The following is an 18,147-nucleotide window of genomic DNA, read 5'->3' on the forward strand; positions in this document are numbered from 1 at the left end:
AAAGTTTTAGTTAGGATGTATTTTGTTTTGTAGTGATATTTAACTAATGTAGAATTGAGTTTGATATTGTACTATATGTATTTAGTGTTCTATTGGTGTGTTTATTTTGCTGATTAATTTGCTTTGCTGTTGCTGTGAATAACTTTTTGTTTATTTCCTCATTTGCATTTATTTGATGTGATCCCTTTAATCTCTAACAGCGGCAAAAACGATCATATCACTCCTATCCTTAAAGACCTCCACTGGCTCCCTATCCAATTCAGAATCCTCCACAAGACCCTCACAATAATACATAAGACTCTGCATAACCAAAATGTACACTGGCTAAACAGCTCTCTACACTTCCAAACCCCTAATAAGCCCACCAAATCCACCTACACTGGCACACTACATACCCCTGCACCTAAACTCCCTCATCTCATCTCCAACAGAGTGATAGCACTTTCCATTGCTGGCCCCTCTCACTGGAACTTGATGCCCACTGACCTACAACTGGAGCCCTGATTTAAAAAGAAATTAAAGACCTAGCTTATCAAGCAGGCCTTCACTTAATTCCCCTCCATCTCCCATTCGCTAAAATACAATTACAATCCTCCTGTACATAGTTCCTTTTTTATTCTATTTTATTTTTATTTTATTCTTTGTTATTTATAAAAACCCTAGGCAGAGTACAACAAAACAAATACATATAAGCAAAAACCACCATCAGAAACACATCCACAGAACTGAGAGAGAACAATCAATTGTAGGACCATAACACACCAGTGCCTAAGTAGCACAGCCTTGGTTACCAGCTGTTTTTAGAATTGATTTTAAACTTATGATATTGAGTTTTAGAGGTTATTTTTAACGTTGGCTCATTGCTGCTAAAAGAAAAAGTGCAATGGTATGGTCCTAGGTGAGTGCTCCATTCCCTGCAAAACGTACTGCTTTCTACTCCAGCCTTCTACGAGGTTAAACATGTCCTCTTATTATGACCCAGATGGGATTTCTGCATCTGATTAACGAGTACTTAACATTTCGGAAAAACTGCAAATTGTGGTTGCTTTCCAATGTAGGAAACTCTTTTTAGTAGACTGATGTAATTTAATATTTTAACTTCATCGACACTTGAGAGCTACTGAATCAACTATGATTGATTTAGTTGTCCCTTTTTACAAACCCCTATCAAGACAAGCGATAACTAGATCCTGAAATTACAGTGGCAAGCTTATGCTTAGTCAGATAAGGCCTTGGATAAGGTGCAATGGAAAGAGAGAACCTGCCACGACTTTATCAGTCTGGGCCTGAATAGCAGGCTATAAATCCAAAAGCCTTCCCCCAATGCTTTGATAGGATTAAACAGACCGGTAATTTTTCCAGAAGTGCTTCGCGATCGCTCCCCGCCCCAATCCTATATGACTTTCTATTCAAGTATAACTCAGGCACTCAAGGTTGTCTACAAATATTAAACAGTAAAGGAGAAAGTGAGGAATCCCCGAGGGGTCCAGTCTAACGGGTAGATTTTTAAATAGGCCGCGCGCGTAAAATCCGGCCTTTACGCACGTGGCAGGGCCTTGCGCGCGCCGAGCCTATTTTCCAAAAGGCCCGGCCACAACGCGTAAAGGCCGGTACGCACATAAGTGGCCGGGCTTCCCGCGAGGGGCGGGCCAGGACAGCACCACTGATCGCCGTCTCGGCTGCCGGCGTGCGCAACTTACTTCAGGTTGGGCCCTGAAATAAGTTGGAAAACAGAAACAAAAAAAGCAAAAACATAAGATTTAGGGGGGGTGGGGAGGAGAGGGGAAGGGGAAGGGAGGTTAGGGTAGAGGGTAGGGAACTGGCGAAGGCCGGGATGCATCGCCGTGCCAAGTTTGCATAAATCCTCACCCCCCCCCCCCGTGGGTGCCGGCCACACATATGCGCATGGATTACACGTTTGTGCGTGCGGCCCACGTATTTTATAACATGTGCAGGCTTCTTTTAAAATTTAAAGTTCCCAGATCCAAGGCTTATTATCTGGGATCTCCGCTCAGAAAATAAACAAACTGCATAACACACTTAATTAGGACTGCATAGTTGATGGTATCTAAAGCCACCATGAGATCCAAAAAAAAATCTACCAAAAAGAGTCTACCCACCTCCCCCATCAAGCCTATGAAAAGAATCAATAAAAATGTATTTGTATTTATTTATTTATGTATTTATTTATTTATTTATGTATTTATTTATTTAAAGCTTTTATATACCGGTGTTCGTATGTACATCACATCGGTTTACAGTTAACAAATAGCAAAAATGAAGAGAGAGAGGACTAGGAGTTACATTGAACAATATATATGCTTGCATAAAACAATATAGAGTGGTTATAAAATTTAGTGTCATAGACGGATAAGAATTCAGGAAGTGGAGCAAAGCGAAAAGTAAATAACATGAAACAAAATCAATTACAATGGATGATTCAAAAATGTAAGTAAAGTTTTGGTCACTGTATATGATTTTTAATTAGTTACCTTCTTTTACAGATGCCTTATCCCTTGTACAAGTCAAAATGTTAATATTCCTTATTTTCCTCTGCTCTGTTTACTCCTGAGGGAATTCTGTGCAAACAAATTTAAAATTCTGCACGCAAAAATTTTAAATTCTGCAAAATGTTGCATGCTTTGTATTAGTTGAAATAACACAATATAACGTGACAATCTTTAAGTAATTCATTTAAGATGTAATACAGAAAAAAGGTATTACTTAGAGATGCAGAGTTTGAAATATTTTGAGCAGAATTTCCCTAGAAGTTCACTGTGAGAATTTTCTCTCCCTACTCCCCTGCCCAGTCACCTTTCACTTTGCCCTCCCAGGCCCCAACTCCTCCACCTGCCACTATCCTCTCCCTTCCCCTCCAGGCTCAATCCCTTCCACTCTCCCAGAGTTTGACCCTTCTCTTAGTATTGGCCCTCGCACAGGCTTCCTCTTCTCTCATACTCTCTCTCTCACACACATACATATATACATACACACACACGCTCCCTCTCTCACACCCCCCCATACAGTCTCTCTCTCTCTCTCTCTCGCATGCACATATACAATACTTCTTCTATTGTCTCCTTCCTCCCCCAGTTCCAGCAACCCTGTTTTATCGTAACTTTTTTGCTTCCTTTCCCCTTGTTAAAATTTCAAGGTGTTTTGCACCCCCCTGTTACCTGTAAACCGGCATGATATGATTGTATCATGAATGCCGGTATAGAAAAGCTCAAAATAAATATAACCCCTCATACAGACTCACACACACACACACATCCTCATACAGACTCCCCCCCACTCTCTCTTGCACACACCTACACAATCTCCCATTCTCTCTCTCTCTGGGGGAATTCTGCGCAGAAAATGTCAGAAGAGACCCCGGCATGCTGTGAACATAGCTCATGCCGTTCGTGGCAAAGATGAAGGCCCCCCCCAGCTTGCTGTTTGCTACGAATGGAGCGCACGATGATGAAGGCCCTGGTGAGAGTGAATGTGTGTAGAGAGGTGGGTGTGTGTGTGGGAGAGGGGGAGGGCTTTGTGAGGGAGGGGTGATAGAGCAGGGTGTGCTCAGGGGAGTGTGAGAGCAGGGAGGTGTTTGAGTGTGGGTGTCAGAGAGAGGGAGCCTATATGAGGAGATTGTGAAGGAGTGTGTATGTGTGTGAGAGATTGGGAGCTCATGTGTATGAAAAAGGGATCATATGTATGTGAGGGTGCTAGACTGTGTGAGAGGGAGCCTGTGTGAAGGGCTGCATGAGAGAGAGACATAGGTAGCCTGTGTGAGGATGTATGTGTGGGTGTGTATGCAAGAGAGAGGGCCCTGTATGAAGGGATGTGTATGGGTGCGAGAGAGTGAGGGAGCCTGTATGAGGGTGTGTGTATGTGTACTAGAGAAAGGGCCTGAAGGAGCCTGTGTGAGGGGCAGTACTGAGAACGGGGTCAAACTCTGGGACTGGCGATAAGAGTGGAAGGGGTTGAGCCTAGAGGTGGAGGGGAGAGATACTGGCAGGTGGAGGAGTTGGGGCCTGAGAGAGCAATGTGGCCAGGGGAGCAGGGAGAGCGAGTGGAAGGGACACTCTCTTTCAGTGAATTTCTAGGGGAATTCTGCTCAAAATATTTAAAATTCTGCATCTTTTTTCTGTATTAATTTAAAATGTAATTCCTTAAAGACTGTCATGTAAATTGTATTGTTTTTTTGAGCAGAATTCCCCCAGGAGTAGACCCTCACATAGGCTATGTCTCTCTCTCTCACACACATCCATGCACACTGGCTCACCACGAACGGGACAGCCTCCGCTCGTGGCATGCCAGGGCCGGCTCCATCTTTGCCGAGAGTGGGACGGCACGCCAGAGCCTGCCCAAATTCTGCGCAGAAAATGGAATTTCTGCGCAGTTGCGCAGGAGGGGAATTTTGCGTAAATTCTGTGCTCCGCAGAAGTCCCCTAGGACTAAATTTGTTAGGATGGTTAGGTCTGTCTAGTAGATTCCTGCTTGTTTGGTTTAATCCGCAGTGAAGAAATTGCGTATATATTTTTGAAAATAGAAGGTAAAATAAATGCAACAGAAACAACGGCCTCAGGTTTGTACAAGGAGTGCAGTCGAGAGTAAGAGATGCTGGAAAGTGCAGGGCCGTCCCCACGATCTGACTCGCTGTTTTGCCTGCCGTTCGGTACTTAACAAAATCATTTGCTTTCCAGTAATTGGTATTGACTTTTCCCCCCAAGAATGAGAGGTTATGTGGTTTGAGCTCTTGCCTGGTTTGTGCATGGGTCTGGGTCATCGGCTGCCTTGTCTTTCCTAGTGTGGAGTACAAGGTTGCTGGAGATAAGTCCATCAAGAAAGTGCTGATCATCAAAGACGTCACTGCTGAGGAACTGAAGCGCAACTACACCTGCTCGGCCAAGAACGATCGAGGCCTGGCCATCCACCAGGCCTTAGTGAAGCTCAAAGGTAGTCGGGGGGGAATATCCCATGGGGGGAGGGGTGGGGGGAATGTGAGCATCAAGGCTGGAAACCGTATGGCCGCTCAGTCGCTCATCACTTAGAAATGATGCCACTGCTTACAGCTTTCAGAGCTTTGCCATGTGTCTAATATATGCATGTGTAATTTTCTATAGGAAAAAAAAAAAAAATTTCATAGCCTTGTAAATGCCACTGCCGTAGATACTCGTGTGTAAGTCGAGGGTATTTTTTGGGCCCAAAAATCAAGATTTATCTGTCACCCGTGGATAAGTCGATGGTAAAACCTAGGGGGCTGATGAAATGGTGAAATCCTTCCCTCCCTCTCCCCATGGCTGCCCTCCCTGTATCAAATCTCTCTCTCTCCTCCATGTCAAAATATTGTTAAAAAAAAAAAAGACCCGGGACTCATTCCTGCCAGATGATGCCTGAGTTTCATCGCAGGCGTCATCTGGCCATCCGGGGTCCTGGCATCGGGACTGACTGGGGGGCCCTTAAATTGCGGCGAACTGAGGGGAAGGACGGGCCTAGGAGTTTCACCGCAGGCATCACCCGATCATCATGGGGCCTGGCATCGGGACTGACTGGGGGGGGCCTTTAAATTATGGCAAACTGAGAGGAAGGACGGGCCTAGGAGTTTCACCGCAGGCATCACCCGATCGTCATGGGGCCTGGCATCGGGACTGACTGGGGGGCCTTTACATTATGGCGAACTGAGAGGAAGGACGGGCCTAGGAGTTTCATCGCAGGCATCACCTGACCGTCATGGGGCCTGGCATCGGGACTGACTGGGGGGCCTTTACATTATGGCGAACTGAGAGGAAGGACGGGCCTAGGAGTTTCATCGCAGGCATCACCTGACCGTCATGGGGCCTGGCATCGGGACTGACTGGGGGGGGCCTTTAAATTATGGCAAACTGAGAGGAAGGACGGGCCTAGGAGTTTCACCGCAGGCATCACCCGATCGTCATGGGGCCTGGCATCGGGACTGACTGGGGGGCCCTTAAATTGCGGCGAACTGAGGGGAAGGACGGGCCTAGGAGTTTCACCGCAGGCATCACCCGATCATCAAGGGGCCTGGCATCGGGACTGACTGGGGGGGGCCTTTAAATTATGGCAAACTGAGAGGAAGGACGGGCCTAGGAGTTTCACCGCAGGCATCACCCGATCGTCATGGGGCCTGGCATCGGGACTGACTGGGGGGCCTTTACATTATGGCGAACTGAGAGGAAGGACGGGCCTAGGAGTTTCATCGCAGGTATCACCTGACCGTCATGGGGCCTGGCATCGGGACTGACTGGGGGGCCTTTACATTATGGCGAACTGAGAGGAAGGACGGGCCTAGGAGTTTCATCGCAGGCATCACCTGACCGTCATGGGGCCTGGCATCGGGACTGACTGGGGGGGGCCTTTAAATTATGGCGAGCTGCAATTCCAATTTGTTTCTAGCCTGCCTATATTAAGGAACCTCCTTTGAATGATGAGGTGACTATATCTTCAAGAAACTCTGTATCTGAAACACCAGCTTGTAGCTTCAACGTGGCGTGCTATTCCTGAGCCTGTGTTCTTATACCGGCAGCTCAAGAACCAAATGCTTCCTCTGAGGACCCTGAATTATCTGATACTTCTTTGTTTGGAAAGCTGTCATTCGTCTTGAGAAATCCCTTTCCACCTCTTTCTCAATTATGTCAGTTCTCATCTGCCGTCTCCTCTAAATTAGTTGCGGTAGACACAAGTTTGAGAGCAACTGAAAATACATTAGATATGCGGGTCGGTGCCATTACCAACGTCCAAGCGTCAGTAGTTTCAGGTATTAAGGATAATTTGAGCCTTTAATTATAATTGTGAATTATTGGGGGAAAACAAACTTGGATCTAAAAAAAAAATCTACTTTTGTTAAATTGTCCTTAAACTCATTTGCTGTCCGAAAAGCGGTTTTCTTTCTGGAAAAATGTTTTTCCCTATCTGTTATATGCCAGAGAAGGGACAGGTTCTATTGAAGGAGCTGTGGATGTCTTGGCTTTGGTTTGATAGCTCCAATATATCTTCTCTTCCTTCAAACGCCAAATGACAATATCTCCACCAGGGTAACGTTTGTGGTTTCTCTTTTACACAAAGAGCTATTCCTTCAGCAACTCTTTAAATACAAACGTTGACCTTTCTGGTGGGCATGTTGTACGAGGTTTTCCTGACGTATGGCGGGAAATGCAAACGAAGAGGAAGTTGTTTCTAAATTTCTAAATACCTCCATCCAATGTTATCCTCTCCCCTAGTACCTTGTTATTTGTAACTGCTTCCCCCTCACTAATAGATTACTCAATTTGTTCTTTGTACACCCCTGTTTTATGTAAACCGGCATGATGTGATTGTATCATGAATGCCGGTATATAAAAATTTTAAATAAATAAAATAAATATAAATAAATAAATTTAAAATCTAGAGTATTAGCCATTGGGGGAGGGGGGAGGAATCTTTTTTTCTTACATTTCCCTGTAAATGTTTGGGAGAATTTCAGGGAAATATTTATTTATTTAAGTTTTTTATATACCAACATTCAAGACAATAGTCCCATCATGCTGGTTCACATGAAACAGGAGTGCAAAATAAACTTAAACTTGAACAATAGTGCAGAAAAAGCAGTTACATGTAACAAGGAAAAATAGAACTTGGAATGAGAAGGAGAAAGGAAAAAGGAAAACCAGCTAATTACATATAATTACATTGTAAGAGGTAGCTAATAGTGATATTGATGGTGATGTGTGTTGATTGTTAGGAGTTAAATAATATTGGAGTTAGGAAAAGCCTGCATGAACAGCCAGGTCTTGAGTCTTTTCTTGAAGGTTGAGAGGCTGGGTTCCATTCTAAGATCTGGGGGGATGGAGTTCCATAAAGTAGGACCGGCTGTGGAGAAGGCCCGATTTCTTAGCGTAATGTGTCTGGTAGTTTTGGCTGGGGGTACTTGAAGTGATCCTTTGTAAGCATCTCTTGTCGGTCTTGTTGAAGTGTGTAATCGGAGGGGGAAATGAAGGTCAATTGGGGCTAGTTGATGGATGTTTTTGAATATGGTGAGAATGGCCTTGTAGATTATTCTGAAGTGGATGGGTAGCCAGTGGAGGCCCATTAGGATAGGGGTTATATGGTCTCTTCTCCTGGTGTTAGTGAGTATACGGGCAGAGGCATTTTGAACCATTTGCAGTGGTTTGGTGTGTAGTGAGGGGAGACCAAGCAAGATGGTGTTACAATAGTCCAGCTTTGCGAAGATGATTGATTGTAGGATCGTTCTAAAGTCATGAGTGTGGAACAGAGGTCTTATTCTTTTCAGTACTTGGAGTTTATAAAAGCAGTCTTTGGTGGTTTTGTTGATGGTAGCTTTCAGGTTCAGATGATTGTCAATTAGAACTCCTAGGTCTCTCACTTGTGTAGTTTTTGGTATGGCTGGATGAGTGGGAGTGCAGGAGCTGTTCTCTGGTGTGATGAGTAGTAGTTCCGTTTTGGATGAATTTAGTACCAGGTTGAGGCTTGTGAGAAGCTGTTTGATATTTTGGAGGCATGTTTCCCAACGAGACAGTGTTTTCGCGAGTGACTCCTTGATGGGGATCAGGACCTGGATATCATCCGCGTAGAGGAAATGTTTGAGCTTGAGGTCAGTGAGAAGTTGGCATAAGGGTAACAGGTATATGTTAAATAAGGTAGGAGATAGGGATGAGCCCTGAGGGACTCCTACTGACGCGGGGTAGAGTGAGGATTCTTTGTTATGAATCTTAACCTTGTATCCTCTATTGCTGAGGAAGGATCTGAACCACGAGAGGGCAGTGCCTGAGATACCTATGGCTAGTAGTTGGTTGATGAGAAGGGAGTGATTGACGGTGTCAAATGCTGACGAAAGGTCCAGTAGGATCAGCAGGAAGGCTTGTCCTTTGTCAAGGCCTAGGATGATGTGATCTGTCATGGAGATGAGGAGTGCTTCCGTACTTAAGGTTTTGCGGAATCCGTATTGTGATGGGAATAGGAGGTTGTTGTCTTCAATGTAGTTTGAGAGTCGTGAGTTTACCAATTTTTCCATAAACTTGGCTATGAAGGGTATGTTTTTCCTGGCGTGTAGCCAGATGGACTCAGAACAAATGGGATAGTATCCGCGTGCTAGCAGTTGGAGACGGATCTGACGTCAGCACGGGGATGTATATATCCCCACAGGAAGCGTAGCTATTCAGTAATTTCCGTCTCCAAAGCAGTTTGGAGTGCCTGCACGCTACTTGAGCGTGCTTTCCAAGACTACTTTAATTTTTCTCTTTTTCTTCTCCTTTTAGATTCTACTTTCTTTTTTCCCATCTATTCGACTTAGAGCCCCGCGCTCCTGCGGTAGATACCCAAGGGTTCCTCCCCCAGCGAGCTCCCGGGGTGATTGCCGTGCTCCCCCGGCGGTGAAAGTCCTCGGTCCTGCCGACGCGCGGCAGTGACACAGCCCCCGGATGCAGTCCGGGTGAGGCATACGAGGCTCTCGGTCCCGGCGTGGACGAGGTAGCGGGTGCATATCCTCAATTGCGGTGGTGAGGTGATCCCTTCCCCCGCAGCCGGAGACCGCCTGTGTTCCAGCCGGGAAGCGTCGAAGCTGGTAAGGAGTTCATCTCTTCCTACGGGTCTCCGAAGCGCAGAGGATCGGCGGCGTGGCACGCCGTGGAGGACGCCATTGTGGGGCCTTGCTCAGGTACTCCGTGCCCGTAATAGGCGCGGCTTTCTTCCTCCTTGGTTTTGTTTCGGTGAATTGCTGAGCGCCTATTGAATGCCACTTACCGTATCTTGCTGACCGCTTATTGCTGAAAGCTTATTGAATGCACATTGAGCGTATATTGCTGACCGCTTCTTGATGAAAGCCTATTGCATGCAAATTGAGCGTATATTGCTGACCGCTTATTGCTGAAAGCCTATTGAATGCAAATTGAGCATATATATATTGATGACCGCTTATTGCTGAAAGCCTGTTGAATGCAAATTGAGCATATATATATATTGATGATCGCTTATTGCTGAAAGCCTGTTGAATGCAAATTGAGCATATATATATTGATGACCGCTTATTGCTGAAAGCCTATTTGAATGCAAATTGAGCATATATTTCTGGCCGCTTATTGCTGAAAGCCTATTGAATATACATTGAGCGTATATTGCTGACTGCTTCTTGCTGAAAGCCTATTGGGGGCCATTGCGTATATATTGCTGCCTGCATATTGCTGAGTGCCTATTGCATGCCATTGAGCTGGTTTCTTGGCCGCCTATTGCTGTGCACACGTTGAGCGCCGGCTGTATTTCGCACCTAATGCTGCTGCATATTCTTATTGAGCGCCTGTTGTATTAAGCGCCTATCGCTGCCGCATATTCTTACTGAGCGCCTGTTGTATTAAGCGCCTATTGCTGCCACATATTCTTACGGAGCGCCTGTTGTATTAAGCGCATATTGTTCAATGGATCAGAACACTGCAGAGACTTCGGCGGCGGCGCCGCCTGCTTCAGGCATTGCAGCCCTTGGCCTCTGCTCTGCATGCCAACTTCGGGCCACGCGCAGTGATGACCCAGATTCTCTGTGTGCCCAATGTGCGGGGACCGTGCGACCTTCGGGCCAGGACCGGTCTCCACGTTGGGCCAGTTCCCCAGGGGCTACCCCAGAGTTAGGGGGCAGTCTCGACCAATCTGGAATCCCGGGGGAGCTTGTACCCCGGCGATTAGAGGCTGCTTCAATTTCCTGGGTGGATCTCTTTAAGGGGATTCATGCCTTCGTACAGATGCCAAACGGCTTCCCATCCAGGCCCTACGGTTTCTGCTGTTCCTGTGGTCCCTGCAGTAGCTGCGCCTGCGGCTGCTGCTGCGCCTGCTGCTGCGGTGGCGGCTCCTGCGCATCTGGTTCCTGGACCCTCACGACCTTATCGTGAGCAGGACTTCCCAGCGATGGACAGTCCGAATCAGTCCGACCAGGAGGTCTCGCAGGACGAGTCCGAACTCCCGGACGAGGGGGACCTTCCTCCAGGGACTGAGCCATATAGAACCATGAGGCGGTTCTTCCCTAAAGAGGATGTCTCCGACCTGGTGTCTCAGTGTCTGGCAGAATTGGATATTACAGGTCCCAGCGCTTCGGTGCCCTCCGCACAGAACCCCCTGCTGGAAGGTCTGCGTCCTACAGCCCGCCATTTCCCATTCTTACAAGCGGCACAACAACTGATTGATTTGGAATGGGCGGCACCAGCGGCTGCCTTCAAAGGGGGTCGGGCTCTGAAGAGCATGTACCCATTGGCACCGGCTATCCAGGACCTGCTGGCGTGCCCTCAGGTGGACGCCTTGATTAGCGCTGTGGTCAAGCGCACTACCATTCCAGTTGAAGGGGGGACGGCCCTCAGGGAGCCTCATGACCGGAGACTGGACGCCATTCTGAGACAGGCCTTTGAGGTGGCAGCTTTATCTTTGCGGATCGCCACCTGCTGCACGGTGGTGACGCGTGCCTGTTTGTCACAGGTTAGAAACAACGCTCCGGCGGCGGACATGGAATCCGCTCTTTCGTTCCTTACAGATGCGGCATCTGACCTGGTCCGGACAACAGCTAAAGGGATTTCATCCTCCGTAGCTGCCAGGAGGCAGCTCTGGATCCGGAGATGGTCGGCTGATGCGCCTTCTAAGTCACGCCTCACCAGATTGCCCTTTAAGGGTTCTTTTCTCTTTGGCAGCGACCTTGATAAACTGGCCAGTGCATGGGGTGCCTCTCCAGTGCCCAGATTGCCGGAAGATCAGTTTAGAAGGGGCCAGCGCGCCTTTCCAAGGCCCTCCAGGGGCAGGAGTTCCCAGCGTTTCGTTCCCTACAGGGGTCGCTACCAGGCACCACGTCCTCCGGCCAGGAATCAGTCCTTTCGGACCAAGCAGCGCAAGAGGGGAGCAGGCCCGGGCTCGGGTCCCGGCCGCGCCTCCCAATGAGAATCCGCCAATTCATCTGGGGGACGGAGCCATAGGGGGCAGGTTAACCCTCTTCTACCCCAGATGGGTCGAGATTACATCGGACCAGTGGGTCCTCGCCGTTATCCGGGAGGGATATTATCTGGACTTTCATCATCTCCCTCCGGACAAGTTTGTGGAATCTTCATGTCCCACACACAAGAAGGCAGCATTGGCAGCTACCCTGGCGAGGCTCCTGTCCTTGAAAGCCATCATCCCAGAACCTGCCTGGGAAGTGAATTCTGGACATTATTCCATTTATTTCATGGTACCCAAGAAAGGGGGTACCTTTCGGCCTGTCCTGGACCTCAAGTCAGTCAATCAATACTTACGGGTACCGAGGTTTCGCATGGAAACTCTACGCACCGTCAAGGCCGCAGTACAGCCAGGAGAATTCCTCACGGCATTAGACCTGTCAGAGGCATACCTGCATATCCCGATCCATCCGGATCATCAGTGCTACCTACGCTTCAAGGTTCTAGGCCGCCACTTCCAGTTTCGGGCTCTGCCCTTCGGATTGGCAACGTCACCACGGACATTCACCAAGGTGGTAGTAGTGGTAGCGGCGGCACTCAGGCGGGAAGGAATACTGGTCCATCCCTACCTAGACGACTGGCTGATCAGGGCGAAATCACGAGAGGAGAGCCTTCGGACCACCGACAGTGATAGCCCTTCTGGAAAGCTTGGGCTGGGTAATCAACCTCAGCAAGAGTTGCCTACAGCCTTCCCAGTCACTGGAATACCTGGGAGTACAGTTCGACACCCAGGCAGACACAGTCAGTCTCACAACCAAGAGAAAGTTGAAACTTCAGCAGCGTATCCAGTATTTGTTGGGAGCCGGTCGGCCCACAGCCTGGGATTATCTACAGGTTCTTGGTCTCATGGCATCCACCCTGGAAGTGGTACCTTGGGCAAGGGCCCATATGAGACCTCTACAACACACCCTGCTCTCTCGCTGGAGCCCCCGTCTACGGAACTACTCCACGCACCTACCTCTACCAGCCAGAGTGCGGACCCAGTTGCGGTGGTGGTTGCAGTCCAACCACATGAGCCTGGGGTCGAAGATGTCCTCACCCACGTGGATCTTGCTCACCACAGATGCCAGCCTGAGCGGCTGGGGAGCACACTGCGAAGAACTCACCGCACAAGGGCGGTGGAACAGGGAAGAGTCAGCGTGGAACATCAACCGTCTAGAGGCCCGGGCAGTCCGATTGGCATGCCTTCGATTTGCTCACAGACTGAAGAACAGAGCAGTCAGAGTGATGTCCGACAACGCCACCATGGTGGCATACATCAACCGTCAGGGCGGAACCAGAAGCCGACAGGTATCTCTGGAGATCGCTCCTCTGATGACTTGGGCAGAGGTGAATCTTCAGGACATCTCCGCCGTCCACATTGCCGGGAAGGACAATACCACAGCAGACTTCCTCAGCAGAGAAAGCCTAAATCCGGGGGAGTGGCAGCTCTCACCCACGGCCTTCCAGATGATTGTGGATCATTGGGGGATTCCGGACATGGATTTACTGGCGGACAAGTCCAACGCTCAAGTACCCAGGTACTTCAGCCGCAAGCGCGACCCGTTCTCACACTGAATCGATGCCCTGGTTCAGCCATGGCCTCCAGGGACTCTACTGTAAGCCTTTCCCCCGTGGCCTCTGCTAGGCGCTGTCATCCGCAAGATTCAGAGGCACCGGGGCCTAGTTCTTCTAGTGGCGCCAGGCTGGCCAAGACGACCCTGGTACGCGGACATGAGAAGACTACTGGCAGGGGAGCCTCTTCCCCTGCCTCCTCTCCGGGACCTTCTACATCAAGGTCCCATTCTTCACGAGGATCCGGCTCAATTCTCTCTTACGGTATGGCCCTTGAGAGGGCTAGATTAAAGAAGAGGGGTTACTCGGAGCCTGTGATTGATACCCTCCTCCGAGCTCGCAAGTTTTCCACATCCCTCGCATACATCCGGATCTGGAGAGTATTTGAAGCATGGTGTGACACTCATGGCACCAATCCACATGCACCCACAATCCCTATTGTGTTGGATTTCCTGCAGGAAGGACTTCAGAAGGGTCTGTCCCTCAGCTCCATCAAGGTTCAGGTGGCTGCGCTGTCTTGCTATGGTCCCAGGAGGGATGGCAAGACCATCGCCAAGCACCCAGATGTTTCTCGCTTCCTGCAAGGAGTCAAGCATATTCGTCCGCCACTGAAGTGGCCTGTGCCTTTGTGGAACCTCGTTTTGGATTTCCTCGCGGGATCCACCTTCAGACCCCTTCGGGGCCTGTCTCTTCGTTCTCTAACCTTGAAGATGGTGTTCTTGCTGGCTGTATGTTCAGCCCGCCGCATCTCAGAGCTACAAGCATTGTCCTGCCGTGATCCCTTTCTCAGAATCACGCCGGAGGCTATCCATCTTCGTACGGTTCCCTCCTTTTTGCCTAAGGTGGTTTCACAGTTTCATCTTAATCAAACCATATCCTTGCCTACCACGGCGGGTCTGAAGAAATCTGAAGAAGGGCGTTTATTACGCCATCTCGACATTGGCAGATTGCTGCCCAGATATTTGGAACTTGTACATCCCATTTGTTCTGAGTCCATCTGGCTACACGCCAGGAAATGTTGGGATTACTACCTGATAATCCCCTTTTCCTTAGTGTAGACAGATGGACTCAGCATCCCGCCCAGCTGCCTGCGTACATGGGTATCACCGATTCAAGGTAAGCCATGTCATCTGTTTCCATAAGAGCGTACACTCTACCAGGTATCCACGCCTTCCGGTTGGGAATGCTGGCGGTCTCCAGCTACTATCAATCGGTCAGGGGAATCCTGTTTCACTTTTTAACTGAGCGTCAGTACACACATCTATAACAGCTTTTGCAAGGAAGATTACTGAATAGCTACGCTTCCTGTGGGGATATATACAACCCCGTGCTGACGTCAGATCCGTCTCCAACTGCTAGCACGCGGAAACTATCCCATTTGTTCTGAGTCCATCTGTCTACACTAAGGAAAAGGGAATTATCAGGTAGTAATCCCAACATTTCTTGATTTCACCTTTATTTTGGATACATCTTCTTGATGATTATGTAATAGTATCAAGAGGTGACAGGTACCGCTCCATTGATGTGCATATATGTACCCATGCGTGGGTCAAAAATAAGAGGACGGAAAAAGGGGACAGGGTGGTGTTCCAGCCCGGGGGTCAACCCCGTATTTTAAAACCAGAGGCCACGTTGCGCCTCAGCTTGTTATCCGCGTAACTTGACTGCTGCTCCAGATGAGGAGCAGGTCTCAGGTTTTAGGGCTTACAGGATAGGGTGAGGGGTCTGGGACAATTGGGGGGGGGGGGGGTGCAGAATGAATAACCAGAGGAGTCTGGAAGACCTTGATATTAACTGGGCAAATGGGTAGCCTAATTGGCAAAACTGGGTCGTGCCTCGTACGAACAGGTTTTAAAAATCGCCTACCTACGCACACAGAAGCAGATAAAGTCCTAGGAAAGATACGCCAAAGTATGTTTTCTCGAGTAATGTCTTCAGGCGCATACCACGTGGGTACACGTGTGCTTGTTTTAAAAGTAGCCCGTTAGAGTTCGTTTTCTGCTAAGACCAGAAGAATAATCACTCTCCAAAGTGAATTGGGTTTTAGCACACAAAATCTCCCACATTATGGCTATCACTCATATTCCAAAAGCCTGAATCTTATCACTGGACCAAAGCATCTACTTATGTATTTACTTACTCATTCCTATTTGATTATCCACCATTCCCAAAAGCGTTACATTTGAGTTACAATAAATTCATATAAAGAAATCCAACCCCCCCCCCCTTATCCCCAGTATAATCCAGATCACACTATACATAACTCTAATCATCAAATCCAAAGGCCAAGATAAATAACAAGGCCTTTTATCAACTTCCCAGATCACCTGATTCCAAATGTGAGGAGCAAAACAACTAAAGGCAGTACTAGGAGTTACCATCAAGCAGGCCAGTCTGACTGGAAGAGGGTAGCTAGTAACAACTGACCAGATGATCTCAGCATCCAAGACAGATTATGCCAAATCAAGGTATCTGCCAAGTACTGGAGTCTGACCCATGTAAACCTTTATACGCTAGTACCAGAACACTAAACTGAACTGGTAACCAGTGCAATTCCTTGAGCAGTGGAGTAATAAGATCCCCTCTTACCATTTCTATTTAAAGCTGCATGGTAACATTTCTGACAATCTTTGAGGTACCTTAAATCTGTGCATGCTCGGTCTTCCTGCGATAGAGAGTGATTGTCTGGGCAGATTTTAGAATTGCACAGCATTCATCCCCCGTGTACACCGGGCAATTTTCAAAAGCCACTTAACGTGCATGGAACAAGGCGTGTACTTTTACCCGCATTGAGTGGAAGCTTTCCCGAGGGAAGGAGATAGAGCAAGGCAGAAGGTGTCTAGGCCGCCTAATCCCCTTGCTCTGACCCTGATTGTACCTGGAGACTGGCTAATGTATCCCCAATATTTAAAAAGGGCTCCAGGGTTGATCTGGGAAACTACAGACCAGTGAGCCTGACTTCAGTGCCAGGAAATATAGTGGAAACTATTCTCAAGATCAAAATCACAGAGCATATAGAAAGACATAGTTTAATGGAACACAGTCAGCATGGATTTACCCAAGGCAAGTCTTGCCTCACAAATACGCGTCATGTTTTTGAAAGGGTTAAACATGTGGACAAAGGTGAACCGGTAGATGTAGTGTATTTGGATTTTCAGAAGGCGTTTGACAAAGTCCCTCATGAGAGGCTTCTAAGAAAACTAAAAAGTCATGGGATAGGAGGCGATGTCCTTTTGTGGATTACAAACTGGTTAAAAGACAGGAAACAGAGTAGGTTTAAATGGTCAATTTTCTCAGTGGAAAAGGGTAAACAGTGGAGTGCCTCAGGATGCTTTTCAATACATTTATAAATAATCTGGATAGGAATACGACAAATAAGGTAATCAGATTTGCAGATGATACAAAATTGTTCAGAGTAGTTAAATCACAAGCAGATTGTGATAAGTTGCAGGAGGACCTTGCAGGACTGGAAGATTGGGCATCCAAATGGCAGATGAAATTTAATGTGGATAAGTGCAAGGTGATGCATATAGGGAAAAATAACCCATGCTGTAGTTACACGATGTTAGCTCCATATTTATTTATTTAACACTTTTCTATACCGACCTTCATGGTTGACGACCATATCAGATCAGTTTACATCGAATAGGGGAACTGTAACAAAATTAATTGTTTGAACAGGAAGAGCAAAGTTACATTCAACAAGGATAGTAAACTTGGAAGCGTGGACCGCTGGAAAATAAGGCCTAGGGAGGCAATAAATAAAGAGTATAAACAATAGATGAATCAGAAGTAGTTAATTAAGTCCTTAAAGGTAATCCATAATATTAAGAACTTAAAGGTAATCCATAATATTAAGAACTACCACCCAGGAAAAAGATCTAGACATCATAGTAGATAATATATTGAAATCGTTGGTTCAGTGTGCTGCAGCAGTCAAAAAAGAGCAAACAATGTTAGGAATTATTAGAAAGAGAATGGTTAATAAAACGGAAAATGTCATAATGCCTTTGTATCGCTCCATGGTGAGACCACGCCTTGAATACTGTACAATTCTGGTCGCCGCATCTCAAAAAAGATATAATTGCAATGGAGAAGGTACAGAGAAGGGCAACCAAAATGATAAAGGGGATGGAACAGCTCCCCTATGAGGAAAGACTGAAGAGGTTAGGACTGTTCAGCTTGGCGAAGAGACGGCTGAGGGGGGATATGATAGAGATGTTTAAAATCATGAGAGGTCTAGAATGGGTAAATGTGAATCGGTTATTTACTCTTTTGGATAATAGAAGGACTAGAGGGCACTCCATTAAGTTAGCAAATAGCACATTTGAAACTAATCTGAGAAAATTAGTTTTCACTCAATGCACAATTAAGCTCTGGAATTTGTTGCCAGAGGATGTGGTTAAGGCAGTTAGTGTAGCTGGGTTTAAAACGGTTTGGATAAGTTCTTGGAGGAGAAGTCCATTAACTGTTATTAATAAAGTTGACTTAGGGAATAGCCACCGGTATTAGTGGCATCAGTAGCATGGGATCTTCTTAGTGTTTGGGTACTTGCCAGGTATTTTTAGCCTGGATTGGCCACTGTTGGAAACAGGATGCTGGGCTTGATGGACCCTTGTTCTGACCCAGTGTG

The 18,147-nt window shown here is 47.4% G+C and overlaps 1 protein-coding gene across 4 annotated transcripts in view; it reads left to right on the top strand.

The window, feature by feature from the left end:
• The window catches only part of IL1RAP (interleukin 1 receptor accessory protein), a 136,116-nt gene that overhangs the window by 90,552 nt on the left and 27,417 nt on the right, over positions 1 to 18,147 (top strand). For all 4 annotated transcript variants that reach the window (XM_029615978.1, XM_029615981.1, XM_029615979.1 and 1 more), the window contains one exon: positions 4,796 to 4,944. In XM_029615978.1, coding sequence (XP_029471838.1) covers positions 4,796 to 4,944 — 149 coding nt within the window. The remainder of the gene's footprint in view (positions 1 to 4,795; positions 4,945 to 18,147) is intronic.

This window comes from Rhinatrema bivittatum, chromosome 9 (genome assembly GCF_901001135.1).
Source record: "Rhinatrema bivittatum chromosome 9, aRhiBiv1.1, whole genome shotgun sequence".
Classification (NCBI taxonomy): domain Eukaryota; kingdom Metazoa; phylum Chordata; class Amphibia; order Gymnophiona; family Rhinatrematidae; genus Rhinatrema; species Rhinatrema bivittatum.